This window comes from Callithrix jacchus, chromosome 2 (assembly GCF_049354715.1).
Source record: "Callithrix jacchus isolate 240 chromosome 2, calJac240_pri, whole genome shotgun sequence".
Lineage (NCBI taxonomy): Eukaryota > Metazoa > Chordata > Mammalia > Primates > Cebidae > Callithrix > Callithrix jacchus.
This window is the reverse complement of record NC_133503.1, coordinates 14724302-14746068: the sequence shown is the minus strand read 5'-3', so window position 1 is coordinate 14746068 and position 21767 is coordinate 14724302. Positions and strand designations below refer to the sequence as shown.

General features: G+C 52.1%; 1 protein-coding gene across 3 annotated transcripts; it reads right to left on the bottom strand.

The window, feature by feature from the left end:
* Positions 1 to 303: 303 nt before the first annotated feature.
* TMEM130 (transmembrane protein 130) lies at positions 304 to 21664 on the bottom strand. 3 transcript variants are annotated; one of them, XM_078357348.1, is made up of 8 exons: positions 21345 to 21664; positions 13929 to 14234; positions 11681 to 11840; positions 7778 to 7944; positions 7009 to 7093; positions 5091 to 5293; positions 2026 to 2138; positions 304 to 1652 (listed from the first exon to the last, which is right to left on the bottom strand). In XM_078357348.1, exons 2-8 carry the CDS (start codon positions 13972 to 13974, stop codon positions 1500 to 1502), a joined length of 927 nt encoding a protein of 308 aa, XP_078213474.1. In that variant the 5' UTR covers positions 13975 to 14234; positions 21345 to 21664; the 3' UTR covers positions 304 to 1499. The 3 variants fall into 3 exon arrangements, with proteins under 3 accessions (XP_078213474.1, XP_035138543.1, XP_035138552.3); XM_035282652.3 differs by having other exon boundaries at positions 304 to 1688; positions 21429 to 21664; XM_035282661.3 differs by having other exon boundaries at positions 21429 to 21664.
* Positions 21665 to 21767: the final 103 nt, after the last annotated feature.

Sequence of the window (21767 nt, the reverse complement as noted above, 5' to 3'; positions counted from 1 at the left end):
GGGGCCCCTCCCCAGGCACTGGTTCAGATATCAGGGAAGCCCTGGGGTCTGCATTTCCATCACATCCCCAGCTGTGGCCCACGTTCCCCCTCTGACTCTAGAATCCCCCTGGGGTCTCAGACTGGGCTTGCATGTCCAGGTCACCTGGGGACAGCTGTCCCCACCTCCAGGGACCTGAAGTGGCTCCATTCAGTGTCTTCACCACAGAGGACACGCGAGATGTCCTGCTGTGCGGCACACTTGCTGTGTTGTCTGCAAGGCAAAAACATCCATGCATAAAAAAGAGACTCTGGCCATGCCGTCGATGCTTGGCTACGTTCAGAGCACACAAGCTTTATTTAGCAACAATGGTAGTGTTTCATGAGAATGAGCTGCACAATCATGTCAATGCCATTTTCAGCACACAGCCTGGGAGCAGATGGTTACAGTGACAAAGCCCAGACCCCACAGTCCTGCCCTTCCCTTCCCAAACAGGCTTGGGCTACTTCTGGCCCCATTATTGTCTCCCTCAGCTACCGCCCAGGTCACTGGGCCAGAGGGGAGGGCGCAGGCTGGTTCCATGGCTTAGGTTCCATCAACCTGCTTCTTCCTTCTCAAGGCCACCTCGGGAGCAGCTGGCCGGCAAGAATGCCCCCCCGTCACACACAGGGATCCCCAGTCCCTACTGTCTCAACCTCTGCTTTGGCAAGGCCTTTACCTCGATGAAAGTTTCACATATGGATTTTGATAAAAATAGGGTGATATTTATAAAGTACTCTGCACTCACTGTTAGTCCTGCCCCAGCCCCCTGCCAGCAAGCCTTATAAAGGGAGCAGGAACTGCAGAGACAAAGCATACAAGAGGGCCTGGGCCCAGAACCTGTTGGGGCTGCATGGAGAGGGTCAAATTTCCTTTCAGTTCAGGTGCAGGGTGCATCCCAGCAACTGACTTAACCGGACACAGAGCAGATCCTCTGAAATGCCCATGTGACTTGTGTTTAAATCTGTGTGTGTGTGTGTACCTGCACACTTGTCTCTGTGAGTGTGCCCGTCCATGTGACAAACCTTTCGTGATGGATTTTTAACCCTTTGTGACCTTCTTCCCAGCTCTCTGGCATAGACAGGGCTGTCTGAGGGAGGAAATTGAGGACCCCCAATGGACAGTAGATGTGCCAATATGAGAGGAATGGGCAGTGGGCATCCAGGCCCACCTGGGAGTGAACATGGAGCACCCCAAGTGTCAGAGTCCTGCATGAAGCCTCTTCAAAGGTAGGGGATCAAGGGAGTGGTAACTGAGAGGGGCTTACATCAGTGGCTGGACTGTACAGACGGTTGAATGGCTGGGGGCAGGGGTGACAGAGAGGGGCTTGTGGCAGTGGCTGGACTGTACAGATGGATGGATGGACCAGGCCAACAGCCCCACATACATGAACCCCTCCTGGTCAGTGGTACATACCACCCTGCCAGAAACTCCAAGTCAGCAGTCAGTTAACACTGAGATGGGGTGGGGAGGGGGAGCGATCACACAGTGTAAGTTTTGACAGACTTATAGAGGGGCGGGAGCAGCCCGTGGTTCTCACGAACAATTTCCAGGTACTCAGATGGAGTCTCCAGCAAGAAGGGCCCACAGCACATCTGGCAGCAGCACCTGACCCCAGAGGGCGGCTCCGGGTTCTTGTCAGACATGGGGGAAAAGTCAAAATCAGCCACCTAAGGTGAACAAAACCCCATGGGTCAATCACCCGCCCACCAGGAGCCCCATCACGTGGCCTTATGAGCTCAGCTGCCTGGAGGCAGAGTGCACAGAAACAACTTTCTGGCACCACACAGATGTAAGGGATGGACATAGGAGATAAATCAGATGAGACACCAACTTAGCAATTTTTCCTGGCCTACAGATGCCTCTTGGGCATATTACCCAAGTCCCAGAGCCTCCCTGTAACATCAAGACCCCCTCCAGGCATCCTAGCCTGGCCCCCATACCCTCTCTAAAGATCGTTTCTAGACAAGGCCGGGTAGTCCAGCCCCCAACCCGCTGAGTACTCACCTCCACCATGTCCTTTTGCTGAGTAGCATTCCGTAGGGTCATGTACATGATGAAGGCCAACATCACAGTGATAAGTGTAGCACATGGAAAAGCGAAGACAGCCGGCTGGATGCCTGGGAATGAAAGAAGTAACATTACAGGACTGGGTAGCTGGTGCTACAGTGCTGGTTCTCAGGAAGGAAACACAACAAAGGAGGAAATGGTCAAGCCCCACCGGTGATTTTTTTTTTTCTTTCAAGACAGAGTTTTGCTCTTGTTGCTCAGGCTGGAGTGCAAGGGCATGATCTCAGCTCACCACAACCTCCGCCTCCCAGATTCAATCGATTCTCCTGCCTCTACCTCCCGAGTAGTTGGGATTACAGGCATGTGCTACCACACCCTGCTAACTTTTGTATTTTTAGTAGAGACTGGGTTTCTCCATGTTGGTCAGGCTGGTCTCAAACTCCCGACCTCAGGTGATCCACCCACCTTGGCCTCCCAAAGTGCCGGGATTACAGGTGTGAGCCACCACTCCCAGTCTACCAGTGATTTTTTTTACCCTCATGTACATGCATCCCAACTGGGCAACCCCAATAGGAAAATACAGGACTTCACAAAAAATAAACTGGGGTCTGAGCAGGAGGCTTTCAGCAGACATCCACAGCTTACTTAGTAGCAACTTCCAAGAAGGGCAGCTAAATTCCTCACCTCTTGAGTATGGGCTGGACTCAGTGACCAGCTCCTAGGGTACAGCAGGTGAAAGGAGAGATAGTGCATGACTCCTGAGTCTAAGCCATAAAAGACAGCTTCCTCCTTGCTTTCTTGGATGACACACTTTTGGGAAGGGCAGCCATGTTGTGAGGTCACCCAGTCAGCACTGTGTACTCTGTTTCACCTTCCCACCCTCTGGCAACTCCAGGCTCATCCACTAAACCTGTTGCTATATGAAGTGGTTTGGTAGAAAGAGTCCAGTGTCTAAAGTTAAACAGTTCTGGGTTCAAATCCTAGCTCTGAATGGGCTACCTCATGCTAATGCTGACCTGCAAGACTGCTAAGGAGATGCAAGAAGAGGGGTGTTGATATGTGTGATATAGGTGATCAGGAAGTGTGAGTTCCCTCTCCCTTTTTGCTCACCCTCTGCCATGAGAGTCTGGCAAGAAAAGTTGGCATTGATATTGATTACCTGTGCTGCTGTCTTCTCTGCAGAATTCAGGGGGTTCCTGATTGTAACTTGGTACCCAGAGGGTGCTGAGGGACAGTAGGGCCCAAGTGACTTGATGATGGCCACAAAGTAAGCCAGGTCCTAGATGAGTGCAGCATCTTCTCAGGGGCTCAGAGTTGCATTAGGGAGACTGGAGGGGACAGTGACAACTTCCGGTGCATCCATAGGACCAACCTTGAAGACAGGTGCAGCCGGCAGAGTTTGACATGAGCTTGGGAGCACTGGGAGGAACTAACTCCTACTCCAGGAACAGGAATCTGAAAGCCCAGGTCAGGCTCAGGCTGACATTCAGTCTTATTGTCTCCCTGTGCCTTAGTTTCCCCTTTTGTAGCATCAAAGGTAGGACTGGGTTGGGCATCTGAAAGATGGTACCTTCAGGACCTGAGATCCTACTTTCTCCTCTGTGTAAGGAAGTACTTCTCTAGGGCTCCCAGAATCCTCCATAAAAATGAAGCGTAGAACCCAATGCTCTCGTCAGCAAAGCCTGCAATCATAAGCCAGGGGCTGGGCCTGATGATGCTTTGGGAAGGGTATTTTAAGAAAGAAGTTGGGCCTCCTTTTCTCTCTCTCTCTCTCTCTCTCTTTTTCCTTTTTTTTTTTTTTTGACAGGGTCTCACTCTGTCGCTCAGGCTGGAGTGCTGTGGTACGATCTTGGCTCAGGGCAGCCTCAATCTCTTGGGCTCAAGTGATCCTACCACATCAGCCTCCCAAGTAGCAGGGACTACAGGCACATGCCACTATCTACATATAATTTTTTTTTTGAGACAAGAGCCTCTCTGTGGCCCAGGTTGGAGTGCAGTGGCACAATCTCAGCTCACTGCAACCTCCACCTCCCACGTTCAGGGGATTCTCGTGCCTCAGCCTCCCATGTAGCTGGGATTACAGCTAATTTTTGGTATTTTTAGTAGAGGTGGGGTTTCACCACATTGGCCAGGCTGGTCTCAATCTCCTGGCCTCAAGTGATCCACCCACCTCAGCCTCTCAAAGTGCTGGGATTACAGGCATGAGCTGCCGCACCCGGCCTATTTTTCTATTTTTTGTAGACAGAGTTTTGCCATGTTACCCAAGCTGGTCTCAACTCCTGGGTTCAATCAATCCATCCACCTCAGTTTCCCAAAGTCCTGGGAGCCACCATGCCTAGCCCAGGCATCCTTATTAATGATTTGCAACTCCTTCTCCCTGGAAGACTCACTACCACACTGAGAGTTGAGTAGTTACTGTTGGGGATGCTGGTTTTAGCGGTGGCAACTGCTGGGGCAGCGGTGATGGTGATGAGGGAGGGAACACTGCAATCATGGTGGCTCATTTGATACAAAAGTGTTTGCACTGGGGACATGTGTGGTCTTGGAAATATGTGGGAGAGGATATTGGCATGGATGGTTTTGGTCCACGGAGCTGGCATTGGGGCAGGTAATGGCATGGGCTTATGGATGTGGGTAGGGCCAGGGGTCACTGAGGTGACTTGGTGAGAATGCTGGATAGAGTCGTTAGCGGTGGCATTGGTGGTGCTGGAAGAATAGTCAGGAGCGCGTATGGTCAGGGTGGTGGCTGAGTCGGTTACAGCTGTTAGTGGTGCTGGTGTTGATGGTGCTGTTGGTAGAATTGATGGGTGCCGTGTTGAGATCGGCAGAGTTGGTTGCAGGTGGGATTGGAGCGTTTGGTGGTGGTGGTATTGGCAGTTGGCCAAGGCTAATGTTGGTCATCACTGGAGTCAGTAGAGTTACTGATGGTGCTGATGCCGGTGGACTTTGTTGCTGAGGATCTTGGTAAGGCTGGCTGGTAGGAGCATACCGGTGGTGGTGGTGGGATGGACAGGCTTGTGCTGCCCATGTGGCACTGGAGTAGAAGGCAAGGTTTCACTTACTGGAGGGCCACACCTGGATCCTGTGGTACTGATGAGTCTTGCTGATGACATTCTCAGCCCGGATGCTGAAGCAGTAGTCCCCAGGGTCCCTGAAGGTGTGGGTCAGGTTGTATGCTGTGCTGGCCACCGACACAGGGTGGCATTCCCCTTCCTCCAGCGGGAGGCACTCGGGCTTGAGACGCCAGCACACAGTCAGAGGAGGGCTGCGGGGACATTGGAACAGTGTTTTGTTGGTTTTTGTTTCTATTTTTGTTTTTTTGTATTTTTGAGATGGAGTCTCACTCTGTCACCAGGCTGGAGTACAGTGGCATAATCTTGGCTCTCTGCAACCTCCACCTTCCGGGTTCGAGTGATTCTCCTGCTTCAGCCTCCCGAGTAGCTGGGACTCCAGGCATCCACCACCATACCTGGCTAATATTTGTATTCCTAGTAGAGATGCGGTTTCGCCATGTTGGCCAGGCTGGTCTCAAACCCAACCTCAAGTGATCCACCCGCCTTAGCCTCCCAAAGTGTTGGGATTACAGGCATGAGCCACTGTGCCTGGCTGGGAATGGTTTTTTAGAAAAGGATCAGCAAAGAGTGTCAGCACGGAGGCAGGCTGCATGGGCATGAACCTCAGCGTCCTTTATAGGACAGGCCACCAAGCTGTGCTGGACTCGGCTATATGCATTTCAGACCAGGGGACCCTGTGGTGCATAAGAAATGGTCCCGGACCCCCAAGGGGATTCCAAGTGGAAAAGGCAAACAGAGATCTGCACGGACTGCTCACTGGAGGCAGGATGAGTGGTCTGATGGTACACATGGTATGATCCGGAAGCCCAGGGGAGTAATAAGCGCATCCCATGTTTTACGGTTTTTGTTTGTTTGTTTTTGAGACAGGGTCTCACTCTGTCACCCAGGCTAATGTGCAGTGGCTCGATCATAGCTCACTGCAGCCTCCAACTCCTGGGCTCAAGCCATCTTCCTGCCTCAGCGTCGCAAGTAGCTGGGGCTACAGGCACCAGCCACCATGCCCAACTAATTATTTTATTTTATTTATTTTTGAGATGGATTCTCACTCTGTTGCCCAGGCTAGAGTGCAATGGCGTGATCTCGGCTCACTGCAACCTCCGCCTCCCAGGTTCAAGCAATTCTCCTGCCTCAGCCTTCTGAGTTGCAGAGATTACAGGCATGTGCCACCACGCCCAGTGAAGTTTTTTTGAACTTTTAGTAGAGATGGGCTTTCACCATGTTGGCCAGACTGGCCTTGAACTCCTGACTTCAGGCAATCTGCCCACCTCGGCCTCCCAAAGTGCTGGGATTACAGGCATGAGCCACCGCACCTGGCCAGGAGAATCATTTAAGCCTGGGAGGTCGAGGCTGCAGTGAGCTGTGATGGTACCACTGTACTCCAGCCTGGGTGACAGAGTAAACCTGTGGTTTCTAAAAAGTAAAAACGGGGCTGGGTGTGGTGGCTCACGCCTACAATCCCAGCACCTTGGGAGGGCGAGGTGGGCAGACCACGAGGTCAGGAGATCAAGACCATCCTGGCCAACATGATGAAACCCCGTCTCTACTAAAACTACAAAAAAATTAGCCAGGCGTGGCGGTGTGCACCTGTAATCCCAGCTACTGGGGAGGCTGAGGCAGGAGAATCACTTGAACCCAGGAGGAGGAGGTTGCAGTGAGCCTAGATTGCACAATTGCACTCCAGCCTGGGTGAGGAGTAAGACACTGTCTCAAAAAATAAATTAAAATAAAGACTAGAGCTGAGCCCATGTTCTCTCCATGCCCAGCCTCAGCACAGAGTGGCACTGCCTTTCCTTCCTTGAGGTCCCAGACCTGGGCCAGTCACAGAGTGGAACAGACTTGGGTGTACCATGACAGTGGATGTGCAGAGCCCACAGGGTACCCACAGTGCACTCCAGAGCCCACTTACCTCCCCAGGAAGTTCAAGGTCACAGTCATCTTTTGGAAGGTCTGAATTAGGGTGGGCCCCAAGACTTGGATTCCTCGAAGGGTTTCTGTAAGGCAGAGAACCACATCAGACCTGGTGGCTGAGGACTGCTGTCAAGGCTCCCGGGGCGCAGGGCGGAGGGACCGCCACCCTGTCCTCTCCTCTGTCCCTCTCCTAAGAGCGGGTCACACTTCTGTGTAAAGTTCCTCTGGGTCCTGCCCTCCCCTGTCAACAGCAGGTGCTGGAGCCTGCGCAGAGGAGTTGGAAAAGGCGGGCAAACACAGGGCCATCCTGCCCACTGCCGATTCTTCCTCCGTGTCACAAGCAGGAAACCACCATCCCATTAGCAAGACAAGACATCTTCTGCAGCCACCCAAGAGCCCCCCTCGCCAAAGCCAGGGAGAGACAGAGACCATCCCACCCTGGGTGAGCCTTGGTGGGAGGCCGATGGGGCCGGGGAACAGGGGTCAACATGGACCAGCCCATTCACAGCAGAGAGCTGGTCACAGGCTCAGGCTCTGTGAGCAAGCAGGCCTGGGGAACAAGGGCCATCCCACCACTGCATGGCCACGTGATCCCATCCGTGGCCTTCAGTGCCCTCTGAAGCAGGGGTGACGACAGATGCTCCTCAGAGGTCCATGGGGCTCAAGAAGACAGGGTGTGTGAGTCTAGCTCAGAGCCGCTGTGATCTGTACGTACGGTGACCCCACTCTGGAATGCTCAGACTGTATCTGCCCACCCCGAGACCCACCTTGTAGCTTCAGTGAGGCAGAGAAGTCGCCTGTCTTCTGCATGACACCCTTCGTGGCATCCGGCTTCACCTCTTCCCATTCTGCCACCACTTTGAGCTTCACGGTGAAGGTCCCAATGATGGAATAATTATAATAGACCACGGAGTCTTCAGTCACCATCTGGGTCCTGTTAGGAGACAGGGAGGTGAGAGAAGCAAATCGGCAGAGGGTTGCTTCCCCTGCCTGTAACTCAGAAGTGATTCAAGGGATGTGATACAGTCGGGGAAGCTGCGTAGTGATACTCCCAGCTACCAATAAACACATCTGTCATTGCAGCCTAGAGCCAGCTGGGGCTCCAGGTCAGCTGGCCCATTTCCCAGATGAGGAAACAGGCCAGACAGGGCCTAAAATTAGGTACAATTACGAATTTCTCACATTAGCCAGAGTCCAAGGGCTCAACAGCACCACGAGATGGAGACAGAACATTGCCAAAAATGTTGGTTTTGTTTGTGGTTTTTATTGAGACAGGGTCACTCTGTCACGCAATGGCACAATCATGGCTCTGCCGCCTTGAACGCCTGGGCCTGAGCAATCTGCATGTGTCAGCCTCCCGAGTAGCAGGAATCACAGGTGTGTACCACTGTGCCTGGCTAATACATGATTTTTTTGTAAAGACAGGTTCTCACTGTGTTGCCCAGGCTGGTTTTGAACTCCTGTGTTCAAGTGATCCTCCTGCCTCAGCCTCCCAAAGTGCTGGGATTACAGGCATGAGCCACTGTGCCTGGACAAGCCAAGGGTTCTACCGGACAAAGCTGCCATCCAGATCTTTCAGGTAAATAGTCTTTGCTGCAAAGTGTCTGCTTTCCAATATTTGTACTACACTTTCTCTCTCTTTTTTGTTTTTTTTCTTTTAGTTTTCTTATTGGAGATAAGGTTCTGCTCTGTTGCCCAGGCTGGAGTGCTGTGGTGCAATCATAGCTCACTGCAGTCTCTGAACTCCTAGGCTCAAGCAATCCTACCACCTCAGCCTCCCAAGTAGCTGGGACTACAGGCATGCACCACCATGCCTGGCTACTTTTTGTATTTTTTGTAGAGATGAAGTCTCACTATGTCGCCCAAACTAGTCTCGAATTCCTGGACACAAGCGATTCCCATACCCCCTCAGGCTCTCAAAACACTGAATGACAGGTCTGAGCCACCATGCCTGGCCTGCACTTATTTCCTGACTCTACTGAGTAAGTTAGAACTTTCAGGACGACATTGAAGGGCCCTGATAAGGAGCACCCTTGTCTTATTCCTGCATCTAGGGACAGTGTCCCCCAGCATCTCAATGGAATGATTCCTCAAAGGTGTTCGACCACAGGTCACTTTTGTCACCAAGAGGTAGGGAATCTATATTCCAAGTTTTGCCAGGCACAGTGGCTCACCCCTATAATACCAACACTTTGGGAAGCTGAGGTGGGAGGACTGCTTGAGGCCAGAAGTTTGAGACTAGCCTGGGCAACTTGGCAAAACCCCGTCTCTACAAAAAAAATACAAAAATTAGCCAGCTGAAATGTTGCAGACTTGTGGTCCCAGCTACTCAGGAGGCTGAGGTGGGAGAATCACTTGAGGCCAGGAAGTGTAGTTTGCAGTGAGCCAAGAACGTGCCACTGCACTCCAGCCTGGGTAACAGAGTAAGACCCTATCTCAAAAAAACATCTTTTTTTTTTTTTTGAGATGGAGTCTCGTTCTGTCACCCAGGCTGGACTGCAATGGCATGATCTCAGCTCACTGCAACTCCACCTCCCAGGTTCAAATGATTCTCCCGCCTCAGCCTCCTGAGTAGCTGGGACTATAGGCATGAGCCACCACGCCCTGGATAATTTTTAAATATTTTTTTAGTAGAAACGGGGTTTGGCCATGTTGGCCAGGCTGGTCTCAAACTCCTGACTTCAAGTGATCCACCCACCTCAGCCTCCCAAAGTGCTGGGATTACAGGCATGAGTCACGAAACATATTCTAAGCTCTCTGCTCAGTATAACGTGAGTCGTTAGTCCCAGCAACTTCTTTTTTCTCATTTACTGATACTACACTGAATGTCCATTTCTGTTCACATGAACACTTTTTTGGCATCTAAAGAGATTATCTAACCAGGCATGGTGGTTCCCATCTGTCATCCCAGTGCTTTGGAAGGCCGAGGCGGGAGGAAGGCTTGAGGCCAGGAGTTCGAGACCAGCCTGGGCACATAGTGAGACCCATTTCTACAAAACATTTTTAAAAACCATTCAGATGTGGTGGGACATGCCTGTGGTCCCAGCTACTCAAGAGATTGAGGCAGGAGGATCACTTGAGCACAAGTGGTGAAGGCTGCAGTGAGTCAAGTTTGTGCCACTGGCCTGGGTGACAGAGCAAGACCCTGTCTCTAAAAAAAGGGCTGGGGCGGGGAAGCCAAGCACAGTGGCAGTGGGTTACACCTGTAATCCGAACACTTTGGGAAGCTGAGATGGAAGGATAGCTTGAGCCCAGGAGTTTGAGGCCAGGCTGGACAATGTAGTAAGACCCCGTCTCTACAGAAAAAAATTAAAATTAGCTAGGCATGGTGGTGCATGCCTGTAGTCCCAGCCACTCAGGAGGCAGAGGTGGGAGGATTGCTTGAGGCTGGGAGGTCAAGGCAGCAGTGATCTATAATCACACCACTGTACTAGCCCGAGTGACCACAGGTTGCTTTTGTCACCAAGAGTTAGGTAATCCATATTCTGAGTTTTGCTGGGCACAGTGGCTCACCCTGTAATCCCAACACTTTGGAAGGAAGGGAGAGGGAGGAGGGAGGGGTAGGGGAAGGGGGAGAGGGAAGCGGGGAGTGGGAAGGGGGAGAGAGACAAAGAGAAAGAGGAAAGAGGAAAATAAAGGAAGGAAGGGAAGGGAGGGAGGGAAATAAAGAAAAAGAGAGAAAAGGTAGAAAAGCAAGAGAATCGAGGAAGGAAGGAAGGAAATAAGGGAGGGAGGGAGGGAAGGAGGGAAGGAGGGAGCGAGCTGAGCACAGTGGCTCCCACCTGTAATCCCAGCACTTAGGGAGGCAGAGGTGGGAGGATCACTTGAGCCCAGGAGTTCAAGACCAGCCTGGGCAACACAGCAAGACCTTGTTCTCCTCCACAAAAAAAGACAGGGGGGAAGACAAAAAGTTAAAAAGGAGGAATGAAGAGAAATGAAACCAGGGCCCCTGGGTTCTACCTTGTATCTACCAATGGCTGGCTCGGTGCCCTTCAAGGTCAAATGGGAAAAAAACCCTACCTATGTTGACCTTCCTTACAGGGCTGTTTTGGGCACCAATGGCCTCCTCTGTTAGGCGAAGACACCACAAAGGCAGGCCTAGTGACTCAACTGTGTTCCCCAGGATGCCCAGGCCTGGCAGAGAGGAGGTTGAGGGATGCTTGAAGGGAAGAGAGAGTGAGGGGGTAAAGGTGGGGAGTTTCAGGCCAGGCACAGTGGTTCATGCCTGTGATCCCAGCACTTTGGGAGGCTGAGATAGGAGGATCACTTGAGGTCAGGAGTCCGAGACCAGCCTGGCCAACATGGTGAAACCCCATCTCTACTAAAAAAAAAAAAAAATTAGCCGAGCATGGTGGTTCACACCTGTAATCCCAGGACTACCAAAAAAAAACAAAAATAAAAAAAATTAGCCAGGTGTGATGGTGCACGCCTGTAGTTCAGCTACTGAGGAGGCTGAGGCAGGAGAATCGCTTGAACCCAGGAGGCAGAGGTTGCCATGAGCCGATATGGCGCCACCGCACTCCAGCCTAGATGACAGAGTAAGACTGTATCTTGAAAAAATTTTTAAAGAAAAGAAAGAAAGGTGGGGAGATTCAGAGCACCCTGCACAGCACGCAGGACTGTGGGGCACTGGTGACAGCTGTAGGGCCTGCAGAGGGGCAAGGACCTACCCATCCCCGAAGTCCCAGCTGTAGAGAAACAAGGCGGTCTTGAGGAAGTCACTCGGGTCGTGGAGGAGGAAGGAGACTTTAAGGACTGTCTTAGTGAGATAGGAGCTGGGCCAGAGCAGGGAGGTGTTCTGGGTGACAACAAGGTCCCCCACGAGGAACTCTGGGAGAGAAGAGAGACGGGAGGGTGAGTCTTGGAGGTTCAGGGAGTGGGGAGCCAGATAGAGACCTTGAAGGCAGCTGGCAAAGCCACAGCTCCCCTGCCCCGACCTTCTGGCTGTCAGAGCTAGGCAGGGAGAGGGGACCCTCCCCACCAAAGACCCCTGAACACAGAGGCATCCACATCCTCCCCCTGCTGCATGGACCAGAGGGCTCTGTCACATTCATTGTTTTCTCTCCTGTCCCCGTCTCACCAGGACCCTCAACTTTCTGGCACAAAAGATGCCCAGAGTCAGAAGGAAATGCATGGGCTTTGAAAGGAACTTTTGGGAAATATTTCAGAATGTCAGGTGAGCCTAGAAAAATTAGCAGTTGCACTGATCACAGTTCCACACCCAACATGCTGGGGTCACTGTCCTGTGTCTACTTCTCTAAAAAGAAAAAAACTTGGGGAGGTGCAGTGGCTCACACCTGTAATCCCAGCACTTTGGGAGGCCAAGGTGGGCAGATCACTTGGGGCCAGGGGTTCCAGACCATTCTGGCCAACATGGTGAAACCCCATCTCTACTAAAAATATAAAAATTAGCCAGGTGTGGTGGCAGGCACCTGTAGTCCCAGCTACTTGGGAGGCTGAGACAGGAGAATCTCTTGAACCGGGAGGTGGAGGTTGCAGTGAGCCGAGGTCACACCACTGCACTCTAGCCGGGCGACAGAGGGAGACTCTTTCTCAAAAAAAAAGAATAAAAATAATTAAAATTAGCAAAAGTGGAAAGCAAGGAAGGCATATACTCAATAAAGCGCATTTGGAAAATGTTTAAACATGAAATAAGAAGAAAAGAAGTGAACAGTCATTCAACTCTACCGCTGCTGCCATTTTGAAGTATGATGACGTATTTGCGTGTGTGTTTAATGTACACATATATTAAATACAGATTATCGGGTTCATCAGACAATTCTGTGCTTTGCTTTCTTAACGTGTAATTTTACGTGCATGTGTAATGCCCCATGGCATTACACACTCATTTGTAAGCTTCACTGTTACCAGTTGTACAGATGATTTCATTATATTTAGCCAGTCTTCTAACGCTTGCTCACTTAGCTTGTTTAACTCTTCTCTTGCTATTATAAACACTACTGCAATGAACATCTTAATGCAGAAGGTGTTACCCAAATGCAGGCTGATTTTCTGAAGATAAATTCATTATTGGATTGTAAAGTCCAAAGGCTAAAGGGGCATCTTCTCTTAAGACAGAGAGAGAGAGGCTGACAGAGAGAGAGAAGGATAAAGAGACAAAGAGACTGAGACGGAGAGAGACAGAGAGAGAGGGACAGAGAGAGAGCTAGAGAGAGAAGGAACAGAAAGAGACACAATGAGAGACAGAGAGAAAGAGACAAAGAGAACAAAGAGAGGGACAGAGAGAGGCAGAAAACAGAGAGAGGTGAGAAAGGAAGGTGAGAAAGTGTATTAATGATTGGCCCCAATACTACAATAATTTCTTTTCTTTCTTTTTTTTTTTTTTTTGAGATAGAGTCTGGCTCTGTCCCCTAGGCTGGAGTGCAGTGGTGCAATCTCGGGTCAAGACAACCTCTGCCCTCCTGGGTTCAAGCGATTCTCCTGCTTCAGTCTCCCGAAAGCCTGGGATTATAGGTGCCCACCACCAAGCCTAGCTAATTTTTGTATTTTTAGTAGAGATGAGATTTCGTCATATTGATCAGGCTGGTCTCAAACTCCCAATCTCAGGCGATCCACCTGCCTCGGCCTCCAGAAGTGCTAGGATTACAGGCGTGAGCCACTGTGCCCAGCCAAGACTATAATAATTTCTAATCATCAGTACCTATTGACCAGCCGGTCTCGAAAGGGCTGTATTAATGGATGCCCCCAGTAGTCATGTGTGCTCTAAGTGTCCATTTTAGCACAATACTTGCTGGTGGTGGGGGGCGGTGGAAATGCTGCCATTTTTGGATCCTTTCTAAGTCAGTCAACCCAGGGAAAGAACCTACGAGCCTAATCTGCATTGATCTTAGTGAGGCTGAATGTTTTTCTTTGCACCAAGGGTTCGAAGGCAAACTAGCAAATGAGACTGAGCCTCACCTGTGATGGGGAGACCCACGAAGCCCCTGGCCACGGGCTGGCACATCCAGCAGTCGGCGGCAGTGACCCAGACGGAGACGGGGAAGTCCCCGGGCACGTGGCTAACCACACGGATGGTGGAGCTGAGACCCTCCTCCGTCTTGCTGGTAAGCAGCAGGGGGGTGTGGATCCAGTGGAAGCGGTAGAGGTGGGCATCGGCAGGCAGGACCAGGCTGCTGTTGTCCTTGGCCACCAGGCTGGCCGAGATGGTCACTTCCGCTCCCGTTGTGGTGGGGCTATCAGTGGTGAGATTGAGTTCATACAGGCCTAGGAGCCCAGAAACAAAGACTGTCTTTCAGGAGGGATGTGGCAAAGAGCCCCACAGCCACCTCTGGGCTGCCCTCAGTTATTCTATTTCCCAAGTGGAGAAACTGAGGCTCAGACAGCTCAAGTGACTTGCCCAAGGGTCACTCAGCCAATGTGACATCAAACTGGGGTTCAAACCTGAGTCCCACTGACTCCCCTGTGACTCCATCACAGCCTCTTTACAGTGCTATTTCTCCTTCCTTCCTCTCTCTCTCTTTCTGTTTCTTTCTTTTCGCTGACAGTCTCTCTGTTGCCAGGCTGGAGTGCAGTGGCAAGATCTTGGCTCACTGCAACCTCCGCCTCCCGGGTTCAAGCAATTCTCCTGCCTCAGCCTCCCGAGTAGCTGGGATTACAGGCATGTGCCACGATGCCCGGCTAATTTTTGTATTTTTAGTAGAGACGGGGCTTCACCATGTTGGCCAGGATGGTCTCGATCTCTTGATCTCATGATCCGCCTGCCTCAGACTCCCACAGTGCTGGGATTACAGGCTTGGGCTACCATGCCCAGCCTCTCTCTCTCTTTTTCCTTTCTGTCCCTCCCTTCCTTCCTTCCTTCTCTCTCTCTCTCCTTCCTTCCTTCCTTCCTTCCTCCCTCCCTCCCTCCCTCCCTCCCTCTCTCCCTTCCTTCCTTCCTTCTCTCTCTCTTTCCTTCTTTCTCTCTCTCTCTCTCTCTTTCTTTCTCTGGGTCTCACTCTGTCACCCAGACTGGAGTATAATCATCACAGTTCATACAGCCTCCACCTTCCAGGATCAAGTGATCCTCCTGCCTCAGCCTCCCAAATAGCTGAAACTACAGGCACACACCACCACACCTGGCCAATTTTTTATTTTATTTTTTGTAGAGACGGGGTCTCAGTATGTTACACAGGCTGCCCAAATTATATTTTCTTTTCATGTCAGCCAGGCAAGGCCTTGGTTTAGTGGCTACGCTTCTGGACTGGGCACACAGAAAACATTTCTACCATCACCCAGACTGTTTGATTTTGTTTTGAGACCAGGTCTCCCTCTGTCATCCAGGGCTACGGTGCAGTGGCATGATCGCAGCTCACTGCAGCCTCAACCTCCTGGGCTCAAGTGATCCTCCCACCTCAGCCTCCCAAGTAACTGGGATTGTAGGGCAAGTCACCATGCATGGCTGATTTTTTCATTTTTTGGTAGAGATAGGATCTCACTATGTTGCCCAGGCTTCAAGCTCCTGGCTTCAAGCGATCCCCCTGCCTTGGCCTTCCAAAGTGCTAGGATTACAGGCACGAGCCATCATGCTTAACCACATTGCCCAGAGATCTATTGGACGGTGCTGTTCTCATGCCTCTGGATTCCTCCTCTCTTCATTTCTCCCTCTCTGTCGGGGTTAAAGGATTCAGCTGTCAGCCAGATGCTGTGGCTCATGCCTGTAATCCCAGAACTTTGGGAGGCCGAGGTAGGCGGATCAGTTTGGCCAACATGGTGAAACTCCATCTCTACTAAAAATACAAAAATGGTGGTGTATGCCTGTAATCCCAGCTACTCGGGAAGCTGAGGCAGAAGATCACTTGAGCCCAGGAGGTGGAGGTTGCAGTGAGCCAAGATCACACCATTGCACTGCAGCCTGGGCAACAAGAGCAACTCTGTCTCAAAAACAAAAGAAAACGGCAACAGCACTTCCCTGAATCTCTCACCTGCTCAGCTCTCCCCCAACAGCCTGAGGCCACTGCTGTCACAACGCCACGTGAGAATGAAGGTTTCTTTGCCTTCCCTGCTGTGCTCCAAACTCCTTTAGAGCAGGGATCATTTCCATCTCCCCTGTGCCCAGCACAGCATTTGGCACATAATAGGTATTTGGTACTGCTGCTGCCAAGGGGCACCTGGAGAGGAGGGTGCCTCAGAGGGACTAGCCTACCTGGTCCTGCCCCAGGAAGCTGATCACCCCCGTGGCACTGACTGAGTCCCTTCCACGGACCCCATCCCCACTGTGCCGGGAGGACCCAGAAATGCAGAGTAGGCCCCTCCCCCGAGGGACCTCACAGGAGACCCGTTAGGCTTTCAACAGGAAAAGCCAACTATTCCTTTATTTATTTTAAGACAGAGTCTCACTCTGTCGCCTAGGCTGGAGTGCAGTGGTGCAATCTCAGCTCACTGCAATATCTGCCTCCCAGGTTCAAGAGATTTTCCTGCCTCAGCCTCCTAAGTACCTGGGATTACAGGTGCCCACCACCATGCCTGACTAATTTTTGTATTTTTAGTAGAGATGGGGTTTCTCCATGTTGGTCAGGCTAGTCTTGAACTCCTGACCTTGTGATCTGCCCACCTCGACCTCCCAAAGTGCTGGGATTACAGGCATGAACCACTGCCCCCGGCCACAAGGCCAACTATTTTACCTTTTCAACTATTTCAACTATTTCACCTTGTTGTTTTTCTTTTACAAATTTTCATTAGATCCCTTACCCTCTCTCTACCACTCTTTTTTTTTTTTTGAGATGGAGTTTCACTCTTGTTACCCAGGCTGGAGTGCAATGGTGCGATCTCTGCTCACTGCAACCTCCACCACGCCCCTACCCCCCTCCCCCGGGTTCAAGCAATTCTCCTGCCTCAGCCTCCCATGTAGCTGGGATTAGAGGTACCCACCACCACACCTGGCCAATTTTTTGTATTTTTAGTAGAGACAGGGTTTCAACACATTGGCCAGGCTGGTCTCGAACTCCAGACCTCAGGTGATCTGCCCGCCTCAGCCTCCCAAAGTGCTGGGATTACAGCATGAGCCACAGTGCCCGACTTTACCAATTTTATGAGGGGGGAGGAGATGAATATGTTGGATAATATTCAGCCCCCTTAACTGCCCACGTCCCACCTGTCCCTGGACAAGTCTCCAATCTGGGTCCTTTTATGCTTCCCAAAATGTGGCAGAAAGGTGGGTGCTGGCCTTCTGGTGGTAGGGACGTGAGGCAGTAGATGGATGACTGGGTGGGCACAAGGTCTCCCTCTCCCAAGTCGCCCCAGGAACCTGTCAGCTCAGGATCCATTTTGGGAAATCACTCCCAGAAGAAATAGCAGCCTGGCCTCCTGGGCTCTACAATTGCATCTCTCAGTTTTATAGGCACATCAGCTCACACCTGTGGTCCCAGCACTTGGGGAGGCCGAGGTGGGTGGATCGCCTGAAGTCAGGAGTTCAAGACCAGCCTGACCAACATGGTGAAACCCTGTCTCTACTAAAAATACAAAAATTATCCAGGTGTGGTGGCGTGCACCTGTAATCCCAGCTGCTTAGGAGGCTAAGGCAGGAGAATCACTTAAACCCAGGAGATGGGGGTTGCAGTGAGCCAAGATTGTGCCACTGTACTCTAGCCTGGGCAACAAGAGTGAAACTCTGTCTCAAAATAAAAAAAATAAAATAAATAAATAAGATAAAATCACATCTCTCTAAAGCCAGCACCAACAAGGTGGAAAACCCGTTTAGATGAGGTGACATTTTAGGGTGAAAACGGTGCCCATCCCGTGCTCCCTGGGAGCTGGGGGGTTGTGGGCCAATGACTGACCGTGATGCATCTCCACCTTCCTGCCTCATCCCTGCCCCGCTCACCTCCCTTATCGGGTGCTTGGTCCCCAGGCACCTGACGGATGTGCCAGCCACTCTCGTGGTTTCCAGGGCAGGGCCAACCCAGGGGTAGAAGCAGGAATTGAGGGGGCGAGGGGAGCCCCCTCCAATGCCCACGTGACTCTGAAATTATTTTTTTCAGCTTCATTTCATTCACTTTGAAGCAGTATCACCTGTCCCTGCGAGGGATTCCAGATCCAGCCTTTCCTTAGGCCCACATCATGCCTTCGCTGCTTTGGTCCACATTACACGTTTCCCTTGCTTTCAGGGCTATTTCTTACATTATAAAGGCATTTGGAGCCAGGCCCAGTCTGCTCACACCTGTAATCCCAGCACTTTGAGGCCAGAGGGTCACTTGAGCCCAGGAGTTTAAGGTCAGCCTGAGCAACATAGTACCGTCCCATATCTACAAAAAAAATAATTTAAAAACCGGGTGCAGTGGCTTATGCCTGTAATCCCAGCACTTTGGGAGGCCGAGGCGGGCAGATCATGAGGTCAGGAGATCGAGACCATCCTGGCTAACATGGTGAAACCCTGTCTCTACTAAAAATACAAAAAAAAATAGGTGGGCTTGGTGGCACGTGCCTGTAGTCCCAGCTACTCAGGAGGCTGAGGTAGAAGAATCACTTGAACCCGGGAGGCAGAGGTTGCAGTGGGCTGAGATTGTACCACTGCACTCCTGCCTGGTGACAGAGTGAGACTCTGTCTCAAAAAAAATTAAAAAGTAAAACATTAGCCAGGCATGGTAGTATGCACCTGTTGCCCCAGCTACTTGGAAGGCTGAGGCAGGAGGATCTCTTGAGCCCAGGAGTTCAAGGTTGCCATGAGCTATGATTGAGCCCCTGTACTTCAGTCTGGGCAACGAAGTGAGAGACCCCGCCCACATGGGCCACTGCTGCTGCCTAAGGCCACCCAGCCAGTCTGTACCACCCCAGCTGAGCTCTGCTCCCCACAACTTTGGCTGGGAGGCAGCATTTGGCCAGGTTGTGCACAGAGAGGTGCATGGACTAGAGACCCCTCCTCCCTTCTCCCCCTGGCTCCTGGCACTCTCCTCTCCTCCCCATCCTCCCCACAACCCCACCCCAGGAGGGTGGGCATGAGCAAGGCTGGCAGGTGGAGGGGACATTTGGTTGCATCCTGATGGCCAAACCACATCTGCAGTGAAACAGGCGCATGTCAGCATGCAGATCGGTTGCCAGGGGAATGGATCAGGAGGGCAGCCAGCTGGGATTGGGAGGGGGGATGGGTGGGGGCAGGGAGGGGCTGTGTCTGCTGCAGACACTGGCCCAGCTCATGGGAGCAGCCCTCCCCTGCCTCCCGCACCTGCCAAGCCAAAAGAGGTTCCAAGGGTACTTTTTCTCAGTCTGTTTTTTTTCAAAATAGCTCCTGGGTGATGCTGCCTCTTTTCCTGAGGGCTCTCAGAGATGACGAGGACATCCGGGGTAGAAATGGATTATGAAACCTTTGCCAAATGTGGCTGAAGGAACCGATTGCAGGGCCTGCTGCTCTACCCATCAAATTCATCTTTCCAGGCGGTGGCTCACAGCTGTGGGCCAGCACTTTGGGAGGATGAGGAGGGCAGATCACCTGAGGTCAGAGGTTCAAGAGCAGCCTGGCCAACATAGTAAAACCCTGTCTCCATTAAAAATACAAAAATTAGCTGGCCATGGTGGTGGACACCTGTAATCCCAGCTACTCAGGAGGCTGAGGCAGGAGAATTGCTTGAATCAGGAAGGCTGACGTTGCAGTGAGCCAAGATCATGCTGCTGTACTCTAGCCTGGGCAACAGAGCAAGGCTCTATCGCAAAAAAAAAAAAAAAAAAAAAAAATCATCTTTCCAGGTTTGGGTGTCCAAGTGACATTTAGCTGGCCATGGTGGCACACGCCTGTAATCCCAGCTTCTCGGGAGGCTGAGGCAGGAGAATCACTTGAACACAGGAGGTGGAGGCTGCAGTGAGCTGAGATTGTGCCACTGCACTACAACCTGGTGACAGAGTGAGACTCTGTCTCAAAAAAAAGAAAAAAAAATGTAAAACATTAGCCTGGCATGGTGCGGAGCAGCCAAGGCAGAGGTTTAGGGGACTCCATGGGCCCCCAAGTCACCCAGAGCTGAAGGGGCAAAAGCAAAAAGAGAAGGGGCAACCACCCCAAAGCTTGGCCCATGGAAGAAACGCCCACCTTTCTCAGCAACACAGCTTGTGGGGCCCTGAGCATTCTAGAAAATGGCTACACCAGTCCTTTCCCCCAGAGCACGCAGACTACCCAAAACAGTCTCCAGGAATACTTCTAAAGTCTGGATAACACAACCCGGAATTAATTAATAGTCTAGTACATGGACTTCTGACTTACACGTCCCTGGTTCATGCAGACCTCAGAAAGGGGACGGGTAGAAAGGTCTCCCCCATGGGTGAGAGAGAAGATATGTTTCCCAGTCTCACTCCCAGCCACTGTGATTGACCATATCAACAGTGAGATTGGCTAGAACGGGAACCACACATTATTTCCAAAGAATTAATTCACTTTTGTTCTTTTCTCTTTTTTTCTTTTTCTTTTTCAATTTAGGACGCATTGAGAATCTCTGGACACAAATAAACCAATGAACAAGAGACCCCTCTTCTATATTTCCAGGAGGAAAACATGATCTTGACCAAACACGATTCCCATAAAATTCATCTAATTCATCCCTGAGCTGCAGATTTTCTTTTACCTTGTCACAGATTTTCACTAGATCCCCAGCTTCTCTCTCCCCCGCCCCCGATTCTTTTGTGAGGGGGGAGGGTATGAAAATGTTGGGTAATATTCAACCCGCTTAGCTGCCCACATCCCACCTGTCCCTCGACAAGTCCCCAGTGTGGGTCCTTTTATGCTTCCCAAAATGTGGCAGAAAGGTGGGTGCTGGCCTTCTGGTGGTGGGGATGTGGGGGCAGTAGATACACGATGCCCTCCCCCCCCACACACACACCCCAGGAACCTGTCAGTTTCAGGGTCCATTTTGGAAATCACCATCAGAGAGGAAATGGCAGCCTGGCCTCCTGGGCTCTAAAATCGCATCTCCCCAAAGCCAGCACCAACAGTGTGGAAAACCCCTCTAGAAGAGGCGACATTTTAAGGCAAAAACGCTGCCCATCCCGTGCTCTGGGGGGGGGGGGACGGGTAGGGGGGTGGAGGATTGTGGCGCGACGACAGTCCCAGGAGCATCCCCGTCTCCCGGCTTCATCCTCCCCTCCATTAGAGGGGTCATGGTCCCCAGGCCTGGAGGGATGCGCCGGTCACTCCCACACGGTTTCCAGGGTAGGGCCAGCGGGGGGGGGGGGGGGGGGGGGGGGCGGGGGTGGAAGGAATCCAGGGGGTGCGGGGATCCTCCTCCAGTGCCCAGGTGACTTTGGGAGAGAGGGGTGAATGGAAAGAGGAGAGGGTGCCGTAGAGGCCTCCGCCGAGGAGAGAGATGCGCTCAGGGTGCATGGTGCCATCTCCGCCATCCCCGCTCCGGGCCCACCCACCCGTGAAGATGGTTCCAGGTTCTAGGCGGGCTGCGGCTGGTTCCAGGCTCTAGGCGGGCTGCGCCGGGCTACCCAGCGCCTTACCTGCGGCCACCCCAGCCGGGGCCCAGGGCAGGAGGCAGGAGAGCCAGAGGATGCGGCTGAGGCGCGACCACACTGCCTGGGTCATGGCGGGGCCCAGAGCGGGAGGAGTGTGGGGCAGATGCAGAGGGAATGTGGCTCGAGCTCGGGAACGGCGGCGGCCGCTCCTTGAGGTGCGCGGCGCGAGCAGTGCAGGGAGGTGCGGGCGCTGCGCTCGCTCGTCCTCGCCGGGGGATTCTGTCGCTGCGCGCCGCTGCTGCGCACAGCCCTCTGAGCGACACCAGCCCACGTCAGCCGCGCCACGCGCCCTCCTCTTCCTCCCGCCGCCTCCTGCTCCAGCCG